A 21,642-nucleotide genomic window follows, 5' to 3' on the forward strand; every position below is an offset into this window, starting at 1 on the left:
AGATTTTTGAAAAAAAAAATGTTCACATACATTAACTGTGTTTTATTGTTTTTATGTACTGTAAAACAAATCTTCAGCGATTTTGTTTTACAAATGTACACAGTCGACTAAAACAATTGTATCGCGTATGTTTTAAGTCGATTTATGTAATGTTTTCAATCTTATCAGCATATTTTTAGGAAACATATTCACTTTAATTAAATGACTTCTAAATGTATGTATGTATATTTTTTAAATTTGTGTTGTTGTAAATATGTTGTTATAGCCCAGGCTATCTCTGGGGATAAGCTCCCACTGTCTCTACAGTCATATGTGTTCGTGTTAATAAGCTTTATAATATTGCTAGTGATCTTATTTAGTGCCCAACTTTCTGTTTGCTGATTGGTCAGATTAAAGGCATTTTAATTACTGATTGGTTAATTTATATAAAGCTTTATAATTACAAACAACAGACTAGGTTTACATATATAATTCATTTTTACGTTTCAGCTAGATTAATTTAGATTAAGATGGTATGATATACACCTTAATCTGGTATATGTCAGGTCATCTAATAATGTGTTATCTCAAGAAACAGTTGATCTCTACTGCATCTGCCACATCTCATGCAGGTTTGTTACTTCGGATGGAAGAAGACATTATTTTCAATTATAATTGCAAAAGTACCAAGCCAAAATGGGAAATAAGTGAAACATATTCATCGAAGATTTCTTTCAAGTACTAAATTTTAAAACATATTAATACCGTTAAACATTTTAAATTATGAGTCAATTATATATATTTTTTTAGATATCCTGAAAAAATATTAATATTTGTTTATAACAATAAGTTATAACATATTTAATATATATATAAAAAAAGCAAATAGTGTTAATTAGCTTTGACTGTTGTTGGTTTTATTTACTAAAGGAAATCATAAAAATTATATCCCTTAACACGGAATTATATCCCTTAAAATGGGAAGTGATAAAAAACATTTGTTAAATACTTGCACATTTTTTATACATTATTAACACAATAAAATGATTCAACAATGTAATTACAACATTTACACGGTAGCTGTGTTTTAGGTAATTTTGCAGCTACAAAAACTTAATTAGTTACTTATATTATTATTTAGTTTTTAAATTTTCAAATGTATTTCAGTAATAGTTATTAGTCCACACCACTCAACCCAAATCAAAACAAAACAAGTTATAAGCCAGGTGTTAATTGTACATGCATTTATAAGCAAGGTTCGATTTGTACATACATATTGTATAAGTCAGGTTACATGTGTACATACATATTGTATAAGCCAGGTTCAATGTGTTCAACTATATTAGCGTATACCCTGTCTCCACAGAATAACCTATTACTAATTAATACATTCTTTAAAATAATCGGGCTTAAAATGTTGTAATACTAGTTGTGTTTTATTATAATGTTTAAATAAACCATTGGCCAAATCAAATAATATTCTTTGACACATACACCACACATGGTAAACACGTAATATTTAAAACACAAGTTATGCATGACAAGACGTATGCATTTAAAACATAATATTTTTTACATTCGGGTGAGCTAGTTATAAAACGCTTCAAAATTACTTGTATTATATCGAATAAAAGTTATCTAACCATGTATGGCGACCGAAAATATTTGAAATATTACACCCCTCCCTCACCCCCTCAGTCCTCACCCAGTCCACACGTGTCACATGTCAACAACCAAATCATCCTCCCACCTCTGATGCTAACGTCAACAAAAACTTAATAGACCACTTAAACATTACAACTATATAACTCATTCAATAACATGTATTGTGTACCTTTCAGCGCCATTAATTAATACTTTAATAAAGTGACTAATTTTAGGTCATGTTTATTTTTAGCACTACAAACTGAAAATAAAACATAGACTTGAAAAAAAAAACAGAAGATTTCCGTTCATAATGTTTCATCAGTGTAATCTCATAAGGACTTTGCTGACATAAGATTGTATATGAGTGGTAGGTGCGGGGTGATGGGTGGATGGGTGATAGATACATGAGTGGTGAATGATGGATGGATACAATAATGGCCCGCACACAGACAAACTTGATAAAACTAACACTGGCGATTGAAATCAATTAAGACACATGCAAGATACATGAAAAACACGTTTAAAACACATTTAAGGCACATTGAAGACGCGCTTTAACATATCGATTATAAGATATATTAAACACATACATGATTTAAACGTGTGTGTTAAAAAAAACAGTTGTATTAATGCAATAACTATCAACTTCGTAAGAGATTGTATCGGGAAAATGGCAAGCTGTTATAACTTTCCACGCGTCTAGCTAAGTACTGGTAGGATTTCAATTTAATTATGAAATAACAGTAGAAATGAAGTGGCTTTACTAATGAGATAAATACCATACAGTGTTACATTCATTGAAAATATCCCAATATATATTAATTAATTACGCAATTAGGCTAGAATGAATGGTTCTAGTATACTACTGTCTAATTCGAAGGGTGATAACCGAAAATATAACTTCCATAGTAATTTGTATCATTGAATTTTATTTTTATATATTAAAAAACGGTTGTATTAATGCAATAACTATCAACTTCATAAGAGATTGTATAGAGAAAATGGTAAGCTGCTATAACTTTCCACGCGTCTAGCTAAGTACTGGTAGGATTTCAATTTAATTATATATATATATAACTAATATTCAACATAGATATTCGCTCTAATGCTGCTGAAGTGATACAAAAAATAGATCAAATGACTGCACTGGACTATAATAATAAACGATAGTAATAAACATCATACTCAACACCAGTAGTTAACAATCCCCTGCATTCAATCTGCGAATGACAACATAATCACACCTAGATATATGTCAAGTGTAGACAACACGTTCTTAGTTAAACTAGTTATGTTATGTATTGTGTTGTTTCTACTTCTATCTGATTGTAGCATTGATATACATCTTATATAAAGTTGATATGATTTCGGCCCAGTTAGGTATTGTAAAATGGTTGACAACGTATGGGGAGGCGAGAGACTTAGTTACACACGTGAAAGATCTAAACTCTAGACTGTATAAGTTGATAGACGATTATCTAAGGTATTGGCTTTTAATGAAGTAGGAGAGTGCCACTATAATGGCTCTGTAAAACAAATTATGTCACTATTTTCATGAATTAGATATCTAACCCAGGTTAAGAACCATTGCTCTAGTGGAAACGTGAGTGTGATGTATTGATTTTAGAACGTCTAATACGTTATACTTTGACTTTAGAACGTCTACTAGAAAGAAGTGTGATATTTTGACTTTAGAACATATAATAATGTGTGATATCTTTACTCTGAGTGGGGTTGATTAGTAATTAAGCAATAATTATTTTGTGGTCTGTAAATGTGCCTGTGTAAGATGTTTTACTTTGATCACCGTTATACTTTCATGAGTGAATATTCTGTCTAGCCTAGCTGAGTTATCGTATGTTATTTTGTAGTGGGTTGTTTTAGTGAAACAACATTTAGTTAATAAAATATAACTTAATCCGCAAAAGTATCTGACGAGATAATTCCTGATTACTGCGAAGAATTACATTAAATACACAATTAATTTAACATATTTATAATGCTATAAACTGTATAATACAGAGCAACATTATATTTAATTAAAAGTCCTGCCAAAACACAAACGATGTATTTTATATAAACCCAGCGTTTCAAACACATGCTATATAGAAACAGTAGTGTATTTATTTATTTTTGCCTATCAGTGGTGTACTTTATTTTTGTTTTGACTAAGGGAATTACTTGTCAGTTACTTCCCTTAACTTAGTGCATACAACAAAATGGGAAGTGATAAAACCACTTGTTTTAATAGATAGGCCTATAGATTTTACATTATTAACAATTTAATGATTCAACGATGTAATCACGGCCTTTACATCGTAGCTGTGTTTTAGGTGATTTTGTGGCTGCCAAACATGTATTTGATTCACACGATAGACGAGGATTTAAGGTGTCTCATTTTTGTTTGTTAAATTTATTTCAGTAAGAGTTATCAGTCCATATCACTCAACCCTATTCCACGCAATACATTACTTCTAACTCGTAATATATAGAATCGGGCGAAATAATTGTGTAGAACACGCATTGGCTTAATAAAGCGATCGTTTTCGGTCTTTTTAAAAATCTTCACATAGAATAGACCCACTAAGTACTTTTAGATTGCAACTTTGAATACATTCAATATGAAAATAAAACTTCAAAACAGATCAACATAAATTTACGAAAAAATCCATTTGTTTATAAATGTGATATTAGAGCTAATGTTTTGTTGTTCACATCAACATACAACTTTTAATTTAGAAAAAAAAAGCACTTAGGTAGCTCAAAATGACCAAGATACTTCTTATATTACAAAAATAAAATTGTTGTTTCGTTTATTTGTAATATGTGTTTCATTCTGATGCTTCTAGAAACCACACTATATTCAGAATTTCTTCCAGGCATCTCTTTAAAATCTCGGTAAAATGTTTACCGCCCCCCCCCCCCCGAATAAAATGAAATTTATATAATGTATATATCAAATATATACTTTTAACAGTGTCCGCCCCCCCGAAGAAAGTCTACCGCCCCCCCCCCCCCCAAAAAAATTTCAAGTGCCCCTCCCCCCCCGGAGATAAAAGTCTGGAAAAAACACTGACTAAATTATTTAATGTGTGTTGTTTGCCTTAGATTTTCGGGGACAAAAATATAAATTGTAAGTGATTGATCAAATATATTTAATCAGCTTTTGATACAACGTATTATATACAGTGGCAGAACTAGAGAAAAAGGGCCAACCCGCAAAAAAAAAAATATATATATATATATATATATATATATATATATATATATATATATATATGTATGTATATATATATATATATATATATATATATATATATATATATATATATATATATATATATATATATATATATACATATATATATATATATATATATATATATATATGTATATATATATACATATATATATATATAAATATATATATATATGTATATATATACATATATATATATATATAAATATATATATATATATATATATATATATATATATATATATATATATATATATATATATATATATATATATATATATATATATATATACAGAATACGAACAATGGATAGTCATTTCTGGCCTGATCGGGTTTTTTTTAATTTGTATTCATTCTTTTAAATATATTTCCTTTTACGATATATTTAGTATGTAGTTAAAAAAATAATTCAGAGAAATAATTGCTTTTTAATTTGTTTAGTACAAATATATTAAACGGAGCTTATGAGCACCCCTATTTTACCATTTAAACAAGGGAAATAAGTAATGGGAGTATTTTGAACGTTTCCTATCTTTCACACTACAGCTCAGGAATATATATTTTTTTTACGCAACTTGATTTGTTAGCTACTGTATAACATCACTACTGTAGTAGATCTGTTTAATATTTACAAAAGCATTTAACGTCAAGTCAAAAATGCAAGAAATTTTTTAACTATAAAAAATTTGTTTAGGTCGGCTATGGGCCCTTAAATGGCGTGCCCCCCCCCCCCCCCCCCCGAGGCACTGTAGTTCCGCCCCTAATTGTATATTCTTACAGCTGTTGTTATAACAAACTTGTTGTTACATGAAACTGATGATTTTAGATACCGATGTCCAATAATAAAATAGGTGTGTTGGGTTGTTAGTAGTATTATAATCTCGCCTTATTTTATGGTTGGAAATTAGGGTTAGGCGTATGGTAGGACTAGGGTGGTTGGTGTTAGGGTTAGGGACAGGGTTAGCATTAACATTAGCCAGCAATGTGTGTATTTAGTTAACTACCAGTAAACTAACACCCTTTTTTAAAGAAGATTCTATTATCGGACACTGGTATAAATATTCCCCCAGAAAACTATGTTCGCATCAACTACAACATATGTATTCGGCTTTCTATAACTCGGATGACACGCTATGTGTAGGCCTATATTTAACTTCAGTCTGTCAGAATATATTAGTCTTATAACAGCATTTAGGATTAGCTAATAATAGATGTAGACTGGCTGATCTTCAGATTTCAGCAACAGTAAAGTATAATTATATAAGTAGATCAAGACCCGATAGCAATGTAATGTAAGGTAATTTTTGTATAGAATTATATGTTTACTTAATTAAAAAAAAAAAAAAAAAACATAGAATACTCGTTTCAGGCTTGTTCGAATTTCAGAAAAAAAATTGGAAATACCTCTTTTAAAAAAAAAAAATTAAAACAAGTTTCAACAATATGTCATTTTTGTGAGTGCTATCGAAAATCTCTGTTTTAATGAATATTGACTATAATGCTTGCTGTCTGTTAGTCGGTAAAAATAATATTAAGTATGAAAGTTATGTATGTGTAATGGTTTCTCGCGTTATGTTTATTTTTATGTTTTTTTTGTATTTATACTATTAGTTTTAAATACATTTCCTTTGAATGCTTTGTCATTCTTTATTATGCATTTAAAATAAAAAAATATAATTAAGAGAAAAAATTGCTTTTTAATTTGTTTAGTGCAAATCTATTAAAAGGTGCTTAAGTGCACACATATTTGACTATTTAAAAAAGGGAAATAAGTCATGGAAGTGGTTTGAACGTTTGCCTATCTTTCACGCGTTGGATTTATTTTCAAAGAATTTTGCCGACAACAGCGTGTGTTTGATTGTAGGAGAAAGAGGACTGGGGCTGGTCTCTATAGAATAAAGATAATCCAACCGCAGCTACAATATTCTTTTTACAAAACAACCATCAAGTCAAAAATGCAAGAACATTATTTTTTTTAACTGTAAAAAAAATTGATTTTGGTCGGCTGTTGGCCCCTAAATGCCCCCCCCCCCCCCCCCGCAATGCGGGGTCTGGCGGCACTGTAGTTCCGCCCCTGATAGCAAGCTGACCGACTTGATAGTGACGATGTAACAGATGTAACAACAACATTTACTAAATGAACCTCTACTGTACGGTTTACCTACCACAGGGGTCGGCAACCTGTCTATCCCAAACTGAAACATTCAACTTCATGGTGGAGATCAAAAGAAACTAAACGAGCTAAATCTAAACCTGCATTGAAAGGAAAACCCAGCCTATGCCTTGCTTTAAGAATATAATTGTTTCGAAAAAAAAATTACTTCATTTTGTTGAAAACCCGGAGCGCGGTTAATTACTTTATTTTGAAAAATCTGAAAAAAATTATCATGATAAAATCAACGCTGCTATTAACATGAATCACTTCAGCATTATTATAAACAAAATGAAGGATGGGTTCACTGAGAGATTTGAGGAAATCAAAAGAAATGAAAGTACTCTGACGTTCATAGTCAGTGTACATTCTCTCAACACAAAAACAAATAAGATTAACTTTGAGCTGTTTGGAATTGATGCTGGTTCGCTTCAAATTAAATTGCTAGATTTGAAAACCAAACATTTGTGGAGCGGTAAGTTTACTGATCTCAAGAGCAAGTTAGATGATTTGGAGGTCCAGTAAAACATGCACGTTTCACTGTACAACTGGACAGCTCTAAAAGAAATGTCGCGAGTTGAGACCCTATTACGTGACGCATGGAAAAGTCTAAGAGGATGCTACAGTGAGGTGAAGAAGTTGGCTGACATTGGAGTGCTGACGATCTTCGGGTCAACATATTCATACGAGCAACGTTTTCTTGCATTAATATAATACCAAGTATACAAGCCAACTAACTAATAAAAACCAATAGGCGTGCTTGAAACTGAAAACGGGTTATGAGCCAGGTTTAAACAAACTTTCAAAAGGCTCGCAAGGTGAAACTGTTGTAAATAGTTTTCAATAATTAAAGTTATATAATTTGATTACTGATTTTATTATTCCATGTTTATGTTTTAATTTGAATAAATATTATTTCATATTTAAATATATATATATATATATATATATACACACACATATATATATATATATATATATATATATATATATATATATATATATATATATATATATATATATATATATATATATATAATATCAAATATCAAAATATGTAAATACAAGTGTTATTGGCTCTTTGAAAACTGGGATATATGGTAAATTTTAACTTTTGGCTCTTCCGTCCAAAGGGTTGCCGACCCCTGACCTACCAGCATATCACACGATCTTGAAGATGTCTATGTCAGACCCTTGCTTTACTAGACATGATTATGTATCGGTTATTACCACACAAAAAAAAGTTTCCAGTATAATATACGTCAATGCAACAGCATTGCATATCATGTTTTGCATTTCTCAAAAACATGCATGCATACAGATCACTGTTTCAAAATATATAATTATATACTTTTTAAAATTTTAAATTAGCAATCAGCTTCACAATCTTCACGGTTTTAAAAACACAAAATTGTTTTTTTTTATATTTATCTCGTATTTTTCCTAAAACGTTTTAATTCTTTATTATTACGAATTAAAAAGCGAATATTATGCATCTCCTTAATGTTATCTCCCTTGTTCAGTTTAAGTAAAGGAAATTGCAATTGATATGCAAGTTTAGATTTGTATTAAAAAGTGATATTAAAAAAAACAAGCCCCAAACTGACTCAACAATAGACTGGCAACAAGCAGAGCAGATAAATAACAAACAGCAAATAATTTTCTTTCTAGCCAAACAAGAGAATCAGGAATAGACGTTAATGCATGTTTTTATTTTTTTTAATTTTTTTTTTTTTAAACACAGTTTGACTAATTAAAAAAGGGACTAAAATTTATCAGCTGACTGTGATTGTGAGGTATGTTTCATCAGATGATGAGTGTAACGGACACCTATCTACCAGCCAGATAGATGGTGAACGCCCCCGGATTCTTTTTTGGGGTTATATGCAAATGACCTAAAGCCTAAATGAATGAACACTAACTCAACAACACACTAGGGCTCGATTTTGATGTCTAGGGAAAACTAGTGAAACTATTGAAGTTAACAACGCATCCAATCTGCATACAACCTTTAATAAGCGAACATAGTTGTGGCAGAACACTAGGTTAAACAAGATAAAATATTTAATTTAGAAAATAACAAAACCCAACTTACAAAGCGTAAGAAAAAATACTATCACAGATTCTAACACTGTATAAAAATAGCCACAGGTCACACAACACTGCTATAGCATCAAGAATCACCTGGCGACAAGTAATATAATACTAGAATACTTAAACAACTTAAGAATGCATAGCACACTCAGGACTTAAGATCTCTCACGTTCAAATGGTCAGAATGAATTGCCGGACAAAATGGACGGCCTGGTCAAGATGGACTGCCTCGTGCTGCCTGTGTGCGATCTAGTTAAAGACTTAGGCAACAGGGGAGATTATCCTCAACTCATGTAGCCATTGGTTGGGGTGGTCATCTGATCTGAATCAATCAATCAGATCTTGATGGAAAATTTCTTAGTCTTAGACACTCTTAATAAGACAGTGGAAAAAACCCGGTTGTTGCACCATCAATCCATATATGGTATTAACAATGTCAAACTAAAAATAAAACATGACTAGACCTAAGTAGGTCACATCCCCTCCCTTTTTGGAAGTGACAGATAGGTTCCACAAAAACATACATAAGGAACCAATCTGGCAATGAAATAAAAAAAATGTTTTACAAATGTAGGCAATCAAAATCTTAATACCAGATGAAAATATCCCCGGACATAAAAGGGAAGTAACTCAAACTTTTACAATTTGTGAAAGGGGAGTAACCCTTTCAAAAAATTATTATACATCAAAATCCCTCAGAATAGGGGTATTACAATATTTCCATGTGGATATTAAAAGTGGTAAACCCGACAGGGTAAAACCTTTATTTCAATGACTAGCTACAATATCAATTGAGTCATATGAGACATATTATCATAAAAGATTACATATAATCAAAAACCACCTTTAATTAAGGTTCACCTGAAAATAAACAAAATTTGTAACAGGATTGAAATTTTGATAAAATTCAAAACTCATACCACTCACATTCATGTGAGTTTCACCTAAACAAAACTAGTGTATGGTCCTAATGAACCACAAAACATGTCACATGATCAATGGGTGTAATAAGATTTTACATCCTTGACAAACAATCAGCCACAACATTATCAATACCCTTAATGTGTGAAATTTCCAGATTAAAATTTTGGAAATATAAACACCATCTCAATATTCTTTGATTCTTCTGTCCTAACTTAGAGGTAAATTTCAGGGGATCATGGTCAGAAAACACTCTGACTGGATTGGTTGAAGAAGTGACATAGACTTCAAAATGTTGTAAGGACAAAACCAAAGCTAAAGCTTCTTTTTCAATAGTAGAGTAATTCTTTTGGTTCTCATTTAACTTCCTGGAAAAAAAAGCAATTGGATGGTCAATCCCCATGTTGTCTTCTTGAAATAAGACTGAGCCAATGGCTAAGTTGCTAGCATCAATGGCAAGTTTAAAGGGCTTGCTGAAATCTGGTGCAGCCATAACAGGAGCATTAGATAAAAATGACTTAATGGTTAAAAAAGCTTCATGACATTTATTTGACCATTCAAACTCAACACCCTTTTTCAATAATGCAGTAAGAGGTTCAGCAACAGCTGAAAAGTTTTGACAGAACCGCCTATAGTAACCAGCCATCCCAAGGAACTTTTTGATTTCTTTACAATTTTTGGGATGAGGCAACTTTACAATAGCATCTACTTTAGCTTCAATGGGCCTAACTTGGTTCGTTCCCACTTGATAACCCAAATAGGTAATTGAAGCTTTACAGAAATCACTTTTATGCAGGTTTACAGTAAAATTAACTTCAGACAATTTTCTAAAAAGGTTAGTCAACTGAACAATATGTTCTTCAAAAGTATTAGAGAATACAACTATATCATCTATGTAGGCCTCACATTGGTCTATGTCAGCAATGACAGAGTTAATGACCCTCTGGAAAGTTTGACCAGCATTTCGCATACCAAAGGGCATACGTTTGTATCTATAAAAACCATTAGGGGTTACAAAAGCAGATATTTCTTTTGCACGGTCAGATAAGGGGATTTGCCAGTATCCTGAAAGTAAATCAATTTTGGAAATTATCTTAGCTTGACCAACTTTATCAATAACGTCTTCTATTCGAGGAAATGGATAGGAATCAGCTTTGGTGAGCGCATTTACCTTCCTAAAGTCGGTCACAAACCTGAAAGATCCACCGTCTTTCGGTACTAAGAGACATGGGGAACTCCAGTTGCTGAAACTGGGTTCAATAATATCATTCTTGAGCATATAATCAATTTCATCTTTTATCAAAACAGCTTTTTCCGGGTTAACTCTATAGGGGTGTTGTTTGATGGGTTTTGCGTCACCTACGTCTACATCATGAGGTGGAACCTTCGCTTCTTTGGGGACATCCCCAAAAATAGAGGGAAATGTCTCAAATAATTGAGACAATTTATGGCTTTCCTCTGTGGACAAATGCATAAGGTGGACATTTAAATTATCTAAAAAGGAAGAATTTACCAATTTTGGGGGTTTCAATTTATCATGTATCACATCATCAGAAACATTTGAACATACAGGTAAAGTAATTTTAGCTGTGGAATGAAAATTGTTACAATTATCATAATACTTTTTCAGTGAGTTAACATGATACACTGTCTGTTTCTTTCTTCTGTCGGGCGTATTGACAACATAGTTCAAATCACTTAGTTTTGAATGCACAGTAAAGGGTCCACAATATCTTAAGGATAACGCATTGTTCAGATTAGGCACTAGCACAAGAACCTTCTCGCCTGGATTGAATGTTCGTTTACGAGAACTCTTATCATACAGTCCTTTCATTCTCACTTGGGCCTTTCTTAAGTTCTTGTGAGCCATTTCGCACACGGCCTTCAGTCGAATGTGAAAATCGTCAAAGTTTTCCACTGGATGATCACTGGTACTTGTCCAACGCTCGTGGATCAGCTTCAGGGGACCACGGACCGAATGTCCAAACACAAGTTGAAAAGGAGAGTAACCTAAAGCTTCCTGGACACAGTCTCTCGCGGCGAAAATAATCCATGGAACATTCTCATCCCATTGGGTGTTACTTTTAGCGAATGTTCTTAGCATGGATTTTAGGGTCTGGTGGAACCTCTCAAGTACGCCTTGAGACTGAGGGTGGTAGGCTGAGCTGGTGATGTGGGTAACGCCTAGCTTGGCTAGTGCTTCCTGAAAATGGAGACTGGTGAAGTTGCTGCCTTGATCTGTTTGAACGATTCTAGGTAATCCAAAGGTAGTGAAGAACCGGGTCATGGCTCTGACTACAGTCTTTGCCTTAATGTTCCGTAAGGGGAACGCCTCGGGAAAACGGGTACTTGAACACATAAAGGTAAGTAGGTACTCGTTGCCCGCCTTGGTTTTAGGCAAGGGACCTACACAGTCCATGACGATTTTAGAAAAGGGTTCTTCTAATACAGGAATCGGACTCAAAGGGGCCTTAGGAATTTTCTGGTTTGGCTTTCCGGCCAACTGACAGTTCGTGCAACTTTTGCAGTAACGCGACACATCATTTCTCATTTTGGGCCAAAAGAACAGTTCTTTGATCTTCGCCGTCGTTACCTGTTACACTTTTTTTTAACTTCCCTAGACATGGGTAGCTACACGGGGGAATGTATGGCTGAGGTTGTGTACAACTACCTTTATAATGAGGAGAAAATATGTTTAGTAAGTGTTGGATGATATTGCTGCCAGTGCCACTATTCTCTACATGATGGCTAATGATTTAATACAATTTACTTTATTATCAGAATCTGACAGTCATAAACTCAAAGATCAAAACGTGTCGATTAAAAACGTGAATTAACTAACAACTGTGGTTTAAACTGTATAATGAACCATTTCGGTGCATCGATTCAGTTCAGTCAAATAAATGAAGAGAATTATGTGTTTTCATTTACGTTTTATTTAATTGAAAGTCAAAGTTTGAAGTTAAAAAAAACTGTTTTTAAATGTTTTTATTTTCATGTACGTGTGGTTAATTTTCTACTTTCGATAAATTACAAAATGTAAGAAAAAACAAAACAATATATATGAAATTGTGTACACTACAAATATTGCACTCAATATTTCACTAAACGTTGGAGCTATCTTTCATGTATTATAATTCAGAAAGTCAATATTTTTTAACTAATGGCTTATCTATAAATTTAAGAAAAGATGGGAATCCGGTGCATGCTTGGTTGTTTGTTTGTCTGTCAGTGTGTCTGGTGTAGATTAAATCATGTTAAGTTTCAATTCATTTAAATTTAGTGAATGTCTTCAAACTTCACTGGTGCTTGATAATTGTCCGTTTCATTTAATACAGTTTTGAAGTAAAACACAACTGCTATGTATCCGTCCGAAAAAAATGTATTTCGCATCACACTTATATGTGTCCACCCCCCCCCACACACACACAATAAAATAAATTACATTTGACAAAGTACAATGAAACATATCCCTTAACATCAACCTGTTCCTCCTTGTTTCTAATGTAGAAAACCTGTTATGTGTCGAGTGTAGACAACAAGCCATGTATCGATTAAAGACAACATGCTATGCATTTTAATCCCAACAAGTCACACTGGTGAACACAATTGTATTGACCATTACGACTGTCCCTTATGTTAATTGTTCTTTTGTTAAACTTAACTTTTTTTTAAAAATCAATTCAATTATAATGTATTTCACGGGCATTTAAACAAATGATAAGTGACCAAATTATATATTTCCCCAACAAGGTATATAAACTTAAAATCATAACTATTATTTCTTTACATATAATAAAGCAAACTAGCTTTATTTATACTTATATACTAGCAGTTGTTTATGGTTAATGAAAAAAAAATCGATCAAAAACTAAACAAAGAGTTTAAAAAAAAGAAGAAAAAATGAAATACTGCCTCAATAATTATTTAAGAATACCATAAGTAGTTGTTTGTACCAGGCGTTCCATCAAGCCAATATCTTTTCCAAACAACTCAAGGCGAGTCTGCATGCCGGAAATCTGTTTGCGATCCTTTAGGCTGTACCCATGTTATGTGACATTTCTGTTCTATTTCATCAATAAATTCTCTCACAAATTCAATAACCTAAAGTTTGCTTTGAATGAAGTAGGAGAGTGAAACTATGATGGCTCTGTAGGCGTTTCTCACAAAAAATAAATAAATAAATACATAGACTACATTACGTTTAAAAAAAATGGTTAAATGTTAGGATTTATGTACGACTAAGTATAGAGCCCGACACGATTCTCCTAACAAATCATTTACATGATTATCTCTGTGTCGTGCGCAATTGCATTTTCTTCTTATCAACAACTCAAACATGGAAAAATAATTAAAATAACCAATACATGTTTAGTCGTTGATTTGAGCTAACGTCTGATATAAACATATCAATGTTCTGAGTGAATGTTCAGTAAACTATCATACCAAACCTGATATAAAACTATCCTACCTACCCTGATATAAAACTATCCTACCAGCCCTAATATAAAACTATCCTACCAGCCCTGATATAAACCTACCCTACCAGCCCTGATATAAACCTACTCTACAAGCCCTGATATAAAACTATCCTACCTGCCCTGATATACAACTACCCTACAGCCCTGATATAAACCTACTCTACCAGCCCTGATATAAAACTATCCTACCAGCCCTGATATAAACCTACTCTACCAGCCCTGATATAAAACTATCCTACTTGCCCTGATATAAACATACCCTACCAGCCCTGATATAAACCTACTCTATCAGCCCTGATATAAAACTATCCTACCTGCCCTGATATAAACCTACCCTACCAGCCCTGATATAAACCTACTCTACCAGCCCTGATATAAAACTATCCTACCTGCCCTGATATAAAACTACCCTACCAGCCCTGATATAAACCTACTCTGCCAGCCCTGATATAAAACTATCCTACCAGCCCTGATATAAACCTACTCTACCAGCCCTGATATAAAACTATCCTACCAACCCTGATATAAAACTATCCTACCAGTCCTGATATAAAACTAACCTACCAACCCTGATATAAAACTATCCTACCAGTCCTGATATAAACCTACCCTACCAGCACTGATATAAAACTATCCTACCTGCCCTGATATAAACCTACCCTACCAGCCCTGATATAAAACTATCCCACCAGCCTTGATATAAAACTATCCTACCAGCCCTGATATAAAACTATCCTACCAGCCCTGATATAAAACTACCCTACCTGCCCTGATATAAACCTACTCTACCAGCCCTGATATAAATATATCCTACCTACCCTGATATAAAATTATCCTACCAGCCCTGATATAAAACTATCCTACCAGCCCTGATATAAAACTATCCTACCAGACCTGATATAAAACTATCCTACCAGCCCTGATATAAAACTATCCTACCAGCCCTGATATAAAACTATCCTACCAGCGCTGATATAAAACTATCCTACCTGCCCTGATATATTGACACCATACAGTCGGTGACAATACCTTCCAGAGATAAAGTCCATCAATGTGTATGCTGCTATATCATATATCATATGTGGGGAAACTCAGCTAGGCTCTCTATATCAAGTTTAGCGGGATAGGGGGGGGGGGGTGGCATGTTAGCGTCGTATCTCGTTAGACATTTGGTTGATCATTTTTCATATGTTGCCCCTGCTCGCTCTTTCATTTAGGAAATATACTAGACTTTTCAGTAACAAGTCCGTGTGTTTTTAAGTGGTATGTAAATTTAAGCTACTTTTTTTTGTATACGGACAGTGTGCAGTGGTTGATTAAATGGAAACATTTAATCTTTATTTTTTTAAATAATATTTTTTTTTAAATTATTAAATTATTAAATTGTAGTGAATTAAAGTAAACTATATGTAGGCCTATATGTCTTTTTATTTACTAAGCTATTAAAATCAAGATGAATACTCAGTAGATTTTGAATTATTTTAATTTTAAATGAAAATGTGCCGATCACTTACCATTTCTTGTTCAGAAACAATAACAGGGAGATAACAAGTTGATTCGTATGACAAGCTGTATCAATGGATGTTTAAAACAATGTACATAATTAAGCAATGTATTACATTTGTAATAAAAATAGATTTTGCGTTTGATTTTTTTTTATTTTAATATTTTAAACATAATATGGGTATTTATTAGAATTAATCAAATTAAAAACGAAATTGAGAACATTGAGATACATGTTTTAATTGTTAAAAAAACAAAAACGAACATAAACAATATTCATAGACATTTTAAGTTTGTTGAATTCTATTTTGACTTCATGGTTAACAGCTATTTATTACATGAAACTTTATAGTAAGCATTCTGTTATATATGTAGAAAAAAAATGTTTTATTAGCACCAGCTGAAAGTTGTCTCCCATTTTGTAATTTTTATTAATTAAGGGATGTTACTTTCAGAGCCGTTCAGAAAACATAAACGATAACAACATTTCATAAACAAAAAATAGTCTCAATTTTTGTTTATTGATCATAATATTATAAAGTTATTTTAATGGGTTTGATATTGCACGCATTTACATTTGTAGGTTTTAAAATTATTAAAAGAACGTAGATGGAAAATAAAAACGATAACTATCTTTAAAGCCATTTGTGTAAACTAGAGAACCCCTCTGTGATGTAACTTTGATTTCTGTTTAGAAGTATTTGGTCAAATATATGTATAAGAGAGTTGCCAGGCAATTATGAAAACAAAATTCTGCTTTTCATTTTATTATTTTATTTAGTCCGATAGAATATGCTGCATTGAAAATAATTGATTACATTGACATGTTCTTGATTTAAATTACCGAGGAGTGTCAGAGTAAAAATAATAAAGATCTAAGTAACAGCCGACATAGATCTAATATTATTAATATTATTATATTTCATTTGCATAAAATCAAAGAAATGGGAACTTTGACTGCTTCAAATTCAAATCATGTAAATTTATAATCAAATGTTCATTTTGAAAAGAGAATGGTTGCTGCTGCTGAGGCAGGGGATATCTCCACGTTAAGAAAACTAATAAGAAAGAAAATACCCATTTCTGCAACCGACGACTATGCTGGACACAGTGAGGTTGTGAAAATACTTCTTGATGCTGGTGTTGATATGGATCAGACAGTAGGTTCTAATGTATCATCTCTCCATTTGGCCGCTACAAATAACAGAACAAGCACAGTTAAATATCTAGTTGCTGAAGGCGCTCAACTCAAAACAAGAAACGACAACAGCCTTATTCCTAAAGACATGTGCATGTATAATTCAGAGACATGGAACGTATTAAAAGCGGCTGAGAAAGGTCAAATGCCTGATCTTGTTGTTGAGTCTGATGTACCAGAAATTACAGACTTTTCAATTCCTAAAGTTGAGAAAACATCAGATTCAAAAACCAAAAAAAAGGGAAAAAAGGGAAAGTCTGGAAAGGGAAAAAAGAAAAAAAGGAGGAAAGAAAAAAAAGAAAGGGAAGAGAAAGAAGTGATGAGTGTAAGAAATGAATATTGTTTCTCATCCCTTATAGTTAATACTTATCTATCCTGTTCTGAACATGAAGCAGAAATAAAAAACCAACTTACATTCTCAGTATCTTTTTGCTTAAAATTTTCTATAGGATTATGTTGTAGCTTTTGAAAATTGCACTTTTTATTGAAACAGCTTTGTAGTCATGCTATATTTAAATTGTTTACCAAGACTCACAATTTTACTAGTCATCTGTCACAGACTTTATATAGTTTTGTATTATGTATTATGTATTATGTACCTGTGTTGAATTAATGCTTCATCTTTACTCTGAATGAAAATTAATACATTGTATAGGTCTAAAAAAATTAAATTGTATTTCAGCCTGTAAAAAAAAAAAAAAAAAAAAAAAAAAAAAAAAAATTGGTCAAATATATGTTCATCGCTTCTCGGCCTTTTGACTGAGATCAAAGAGCTGGATTTTTTATCAAAAAATGAAAAGAAAATCAATATTTTAAAAATATTTTACAAACAAAATTTAAAATTATATTCTTCTATGCTAAGAATTTCATGTTGTGATTATTGTGTGTGTACACTCAATTGATTCTGCTGTCTATGTAAATTATGTTTTTGTTTTCTCCCTTATAGCATTTTAAATAAATAAATTGGACACATCCTATAAATATTACTTAACATTATAAAAAAGAAAACAATTAAATATCTACATTGCATCAATCTAAATAAGACTTTCAGTAAATAAAAAAAACTGTCGATGCAGTACTTTTTACAGTGTAAACTGGAGTAATATTACAAGCCTTAACAAAGCTAAGTGAAGGAGAAAGTCGATGACCTGACACATATATAATAAAACCTTAGACTTCTCCCACCACACTGTGGTTGTTGGGTATGTTTCAGCAAAAAGATAAGTTGTAACAAAACGGTTTTATGTTCCCACTGTTGGTGTATGGCTTGCAGGAAAAATGATCCCATGTTGCTACAAGTTCGAGTAATCCAAGGAAATAGCCATTGAGAGTAGAACACACTGGTTCATTATCTGATCTGAAAGGTAAACTATGCTTTTAATTAGTTATCATGACTGAAACAACTCGTTCAAATACTTTATCCAGTATTGTTGAATTTTATTTATCTACAGCTAAAGCTTATTGAAGTTTTAGACATGTAAAACAATCTCTATATACCGACATAGGTTGTATTTATAAGAACAATGTAATTATTGTGAGCTGGATACTATCCTGACTGTCAATATGACTTGTAAAGGAATATATTTGCAAGCATCAGTGACTCTATTGAAAATATGGTTGCCATGGCATTTGAATAAATAAGACGAACGATCAATCCGGTTAAAATAAAGTTGTTCCGATGATACTATTCCATGACATTTTTTTAAAACGATAATACGTAAATGTACGCTATAATGACCAGACAATAACCCCACATTGGTCAAGTAGAAACAATATAATAACAGTGGAACGAACTGACCTGTCACGTGTAACGGTCAGCTGACCAAGCGTTAGGAGTTGGTCAGTCTAACGTGTAGGACATAGTCGCATATCAGAAAGCAGTTGGAGATTGAGTACAGTTAGAAATAGTATGTTATGCGCCTATATATGAATACACGGTAATATTATTTTGCTCTTGGAACTTTGGAGATGAAGGTAAATACAACTAACAAATACCGGAGAGATTCAATATGATGGCGGATATCCAATTATTCTTACGGGACGAGTAGGACAGGAAAACAGTGATTATTTTTTTTTTTTGGTTTGTAAAGAAGGTCATACGTTAAATACGTTAAAAAATATAATTAATGCCAATAAATTCTTAAATGTAATGTTAGATACCTGATCAAAAAGAGTAAGTCGCAAATAATGCCGAACAATCAGACTTGTTTTGCATTTGTATTGAATGTACCCCATGAAAGTAAAATGTACATGCATAAGATAAATTTTTAAAAAAATGTAGCAATTTCAAATTTAAAAATAACAGATTTACAGCATCCATTGTATTACTTTTTTTAAGGTTCCAAATTTTAAGTAATTACAATTATCGAAATATAGTTTTTTTTTTTTTTTTTTTTTTTTAAGTGTACATATAATTGGCTGTTTATGCTGCTTATAAACATATCCCTAAGGAGCTGAATGTTACGTATTAAGTCTTTTCTATTCTGGTAAATGAAAACGTGAGCTATTGTCTCAAGACATTTTCAATCTGGTCAACATACAAAGAGCTGTGTGTCAAGGGTGATATTTCTGGTGTGTTAGGTATAGACATAGAGAAGGTGGACGATCTAAACTCGACATTGTTTAAGCTGATTCAACTATCTGGTGTGTTAGGTATAGGCATAGAGAAGGTGGTCGACCTAAACTCGACATTGTTAAAGCTGATTCAACTATCTGGTGTGTTAGGTATAGACATAGAGAAGGTGGACGATCTAAACTCGACATTGTTTAAGCTGATTCAACTATCTGGTGTGTTAGGTATAGGCATAGAGAAGGTGGTCGACCTAAACTCGACATTGTTAAAGCTGATTCAACTATCTGGTGTGGTAGGTATAGACATAGAGAAGGTGGACGATCTAAACTCGACATTGTTAAAGCTGATTCAACTATCTGGTGTGTTAGGTATAGGCATAGAGAAGGTGGTCGACCTAAACTCGACATTGTTAAAGCTGATTTACCAAACTGCTGTCATCATCATTCTCTTTGTCGTCATCACTATCTGGATTCCATTGGTCTGCTACTGTGGTTCAGTGTTCTACAATTATGTAAAACATTTTGAGTATAAGATATATTAAACATATGAGGAGTTAAACGTGTTTTTAAAATTGTATTAATGTAATATTTTATCAACCTCTTAAGACATTATGTCCAGAGTTTCTATCAGGCCCCCCCCCCCCCCCCCCCGAAAAAAAATCTACCGCCCCTTCCCCCCCCCCCCCCGAACGAAATGAAATTTATATAATTTATATAGAAAATATATACTTTTAACAGTGTCCGCCCCCCGAAGAAAGTCTACCGCCCCCCAAAAAATGTCAAATGCACCCCCCCCCCCCCCGGAGAAAAAAGTCTGGAAGAAACACTGATTATGTCGGGATTAATTATGAAATAACAGTTGACATGACGTGGATTACTAACGTGATAAATCTGATAATGTGTTACATTCAGTGAAAATATTCTTATATATTAAGTAGATACGCAATTTGGCTAGAGTTTTGTAATTTTAAAATTGCAATAAAAATGAATGTTTCCAAAATACTACCGTCTTATTTCAAGGGCAATAACTTAAAAAAACTTTAACAAATATTTATATCATTACATTTTCTTTCTAAATACTAAAAATGCCTGATAGTTTTATCATATCAAATTATTTAAGTAATATTTTGATACACGTAAACAGATTTTTAAATTGTTCTTTTATGTGTCTTATAAAAAGGTAAGTAAATAAATTAATTACAAAACAGTGGCCAAAGGTTATGCATTTATCAAAGACAACCAATTAGGTCCAATCAGTGGCGATTCTAAGATTATTTGTAGGTTTTCAAATGAAATGTTCAGTTTCAATTTGTCGGGTCACATGTTAGTGTAAGCCATAACTGGTTGGTGACCTACTTACCAGCCCTTTACCATGTAAAGCCTGCCACTAGCATGTAAAGACTGCGACTACCATGTAAAGCCTGCCACTAACATGTAAATCATGCCACTGTCATAAACAGCCGTTACACATCACAATAATACATATTATAATCGCTAGACAAAATTAATGGGCGATAGATACATGATTGGCCAATGCCGGCTGTATACAATAAGGGCCCTAACACAGACATACTTTATAAAACTAACACTCCGTTTTAAACTCTTGTATCAGATATAAGCTAGCCCCGGTGTAGACTAAAAGCAATTAAGACACATGTTAAACACATTTTAGACACATTTAAGGCACGTTGAAAACGCGCTTCCACGTTTCGATTGTAAGATATATTAAACACATACATGATTTAAACGTGTGTTTAAAAAAACAATTGTATTTATGTAATGTTTTATCAAACTCCTAATATATTATGTCAGGAAAAGCGCATGTGCTAATACTTTC

General features: G+C 32.5%; 1 protein-coding gene across 1 annotated transcript; it reads left to right on the forward strand.

Annotated features, from left to right (window-relative positions):
- Positions 1-17,049: 17,049 nt before the first annotated feature.
- On the forward strand, positions 17,050-18,715 carry LOC131939074 (uncharacterized). Its single transcript, XM_059297310.1, has 2 exons — positions 17,050-17,559; positions 18,686-18,715. The coding sequence occupies exons 1-2, from the start codon at positions 17,050-17,052 to the stop codon at positions 18,713-18,715; spliced, it is 540 nt and encodes a 179-aa protein (XP_059153293.1).
- The last annotated feature ends 2,927 nt before the right edge of the window (positions 18,716-21,642 follow it).

Source organism: Physella acuta, unplaced genomic scaffold (genome assembly GCF_028476545.2).
Source record: "Physella acuta isolate Inbredline_101_S28 unplaced genomic scaffold, ASM2847654v3 ptg000264l, whole genome shotgun sequence".
NCBI classification, from domain to species: Eukaryota; Metazoa; Mollusca; class Gastropoda; family Physidae; genus Physella; species Physella acuta.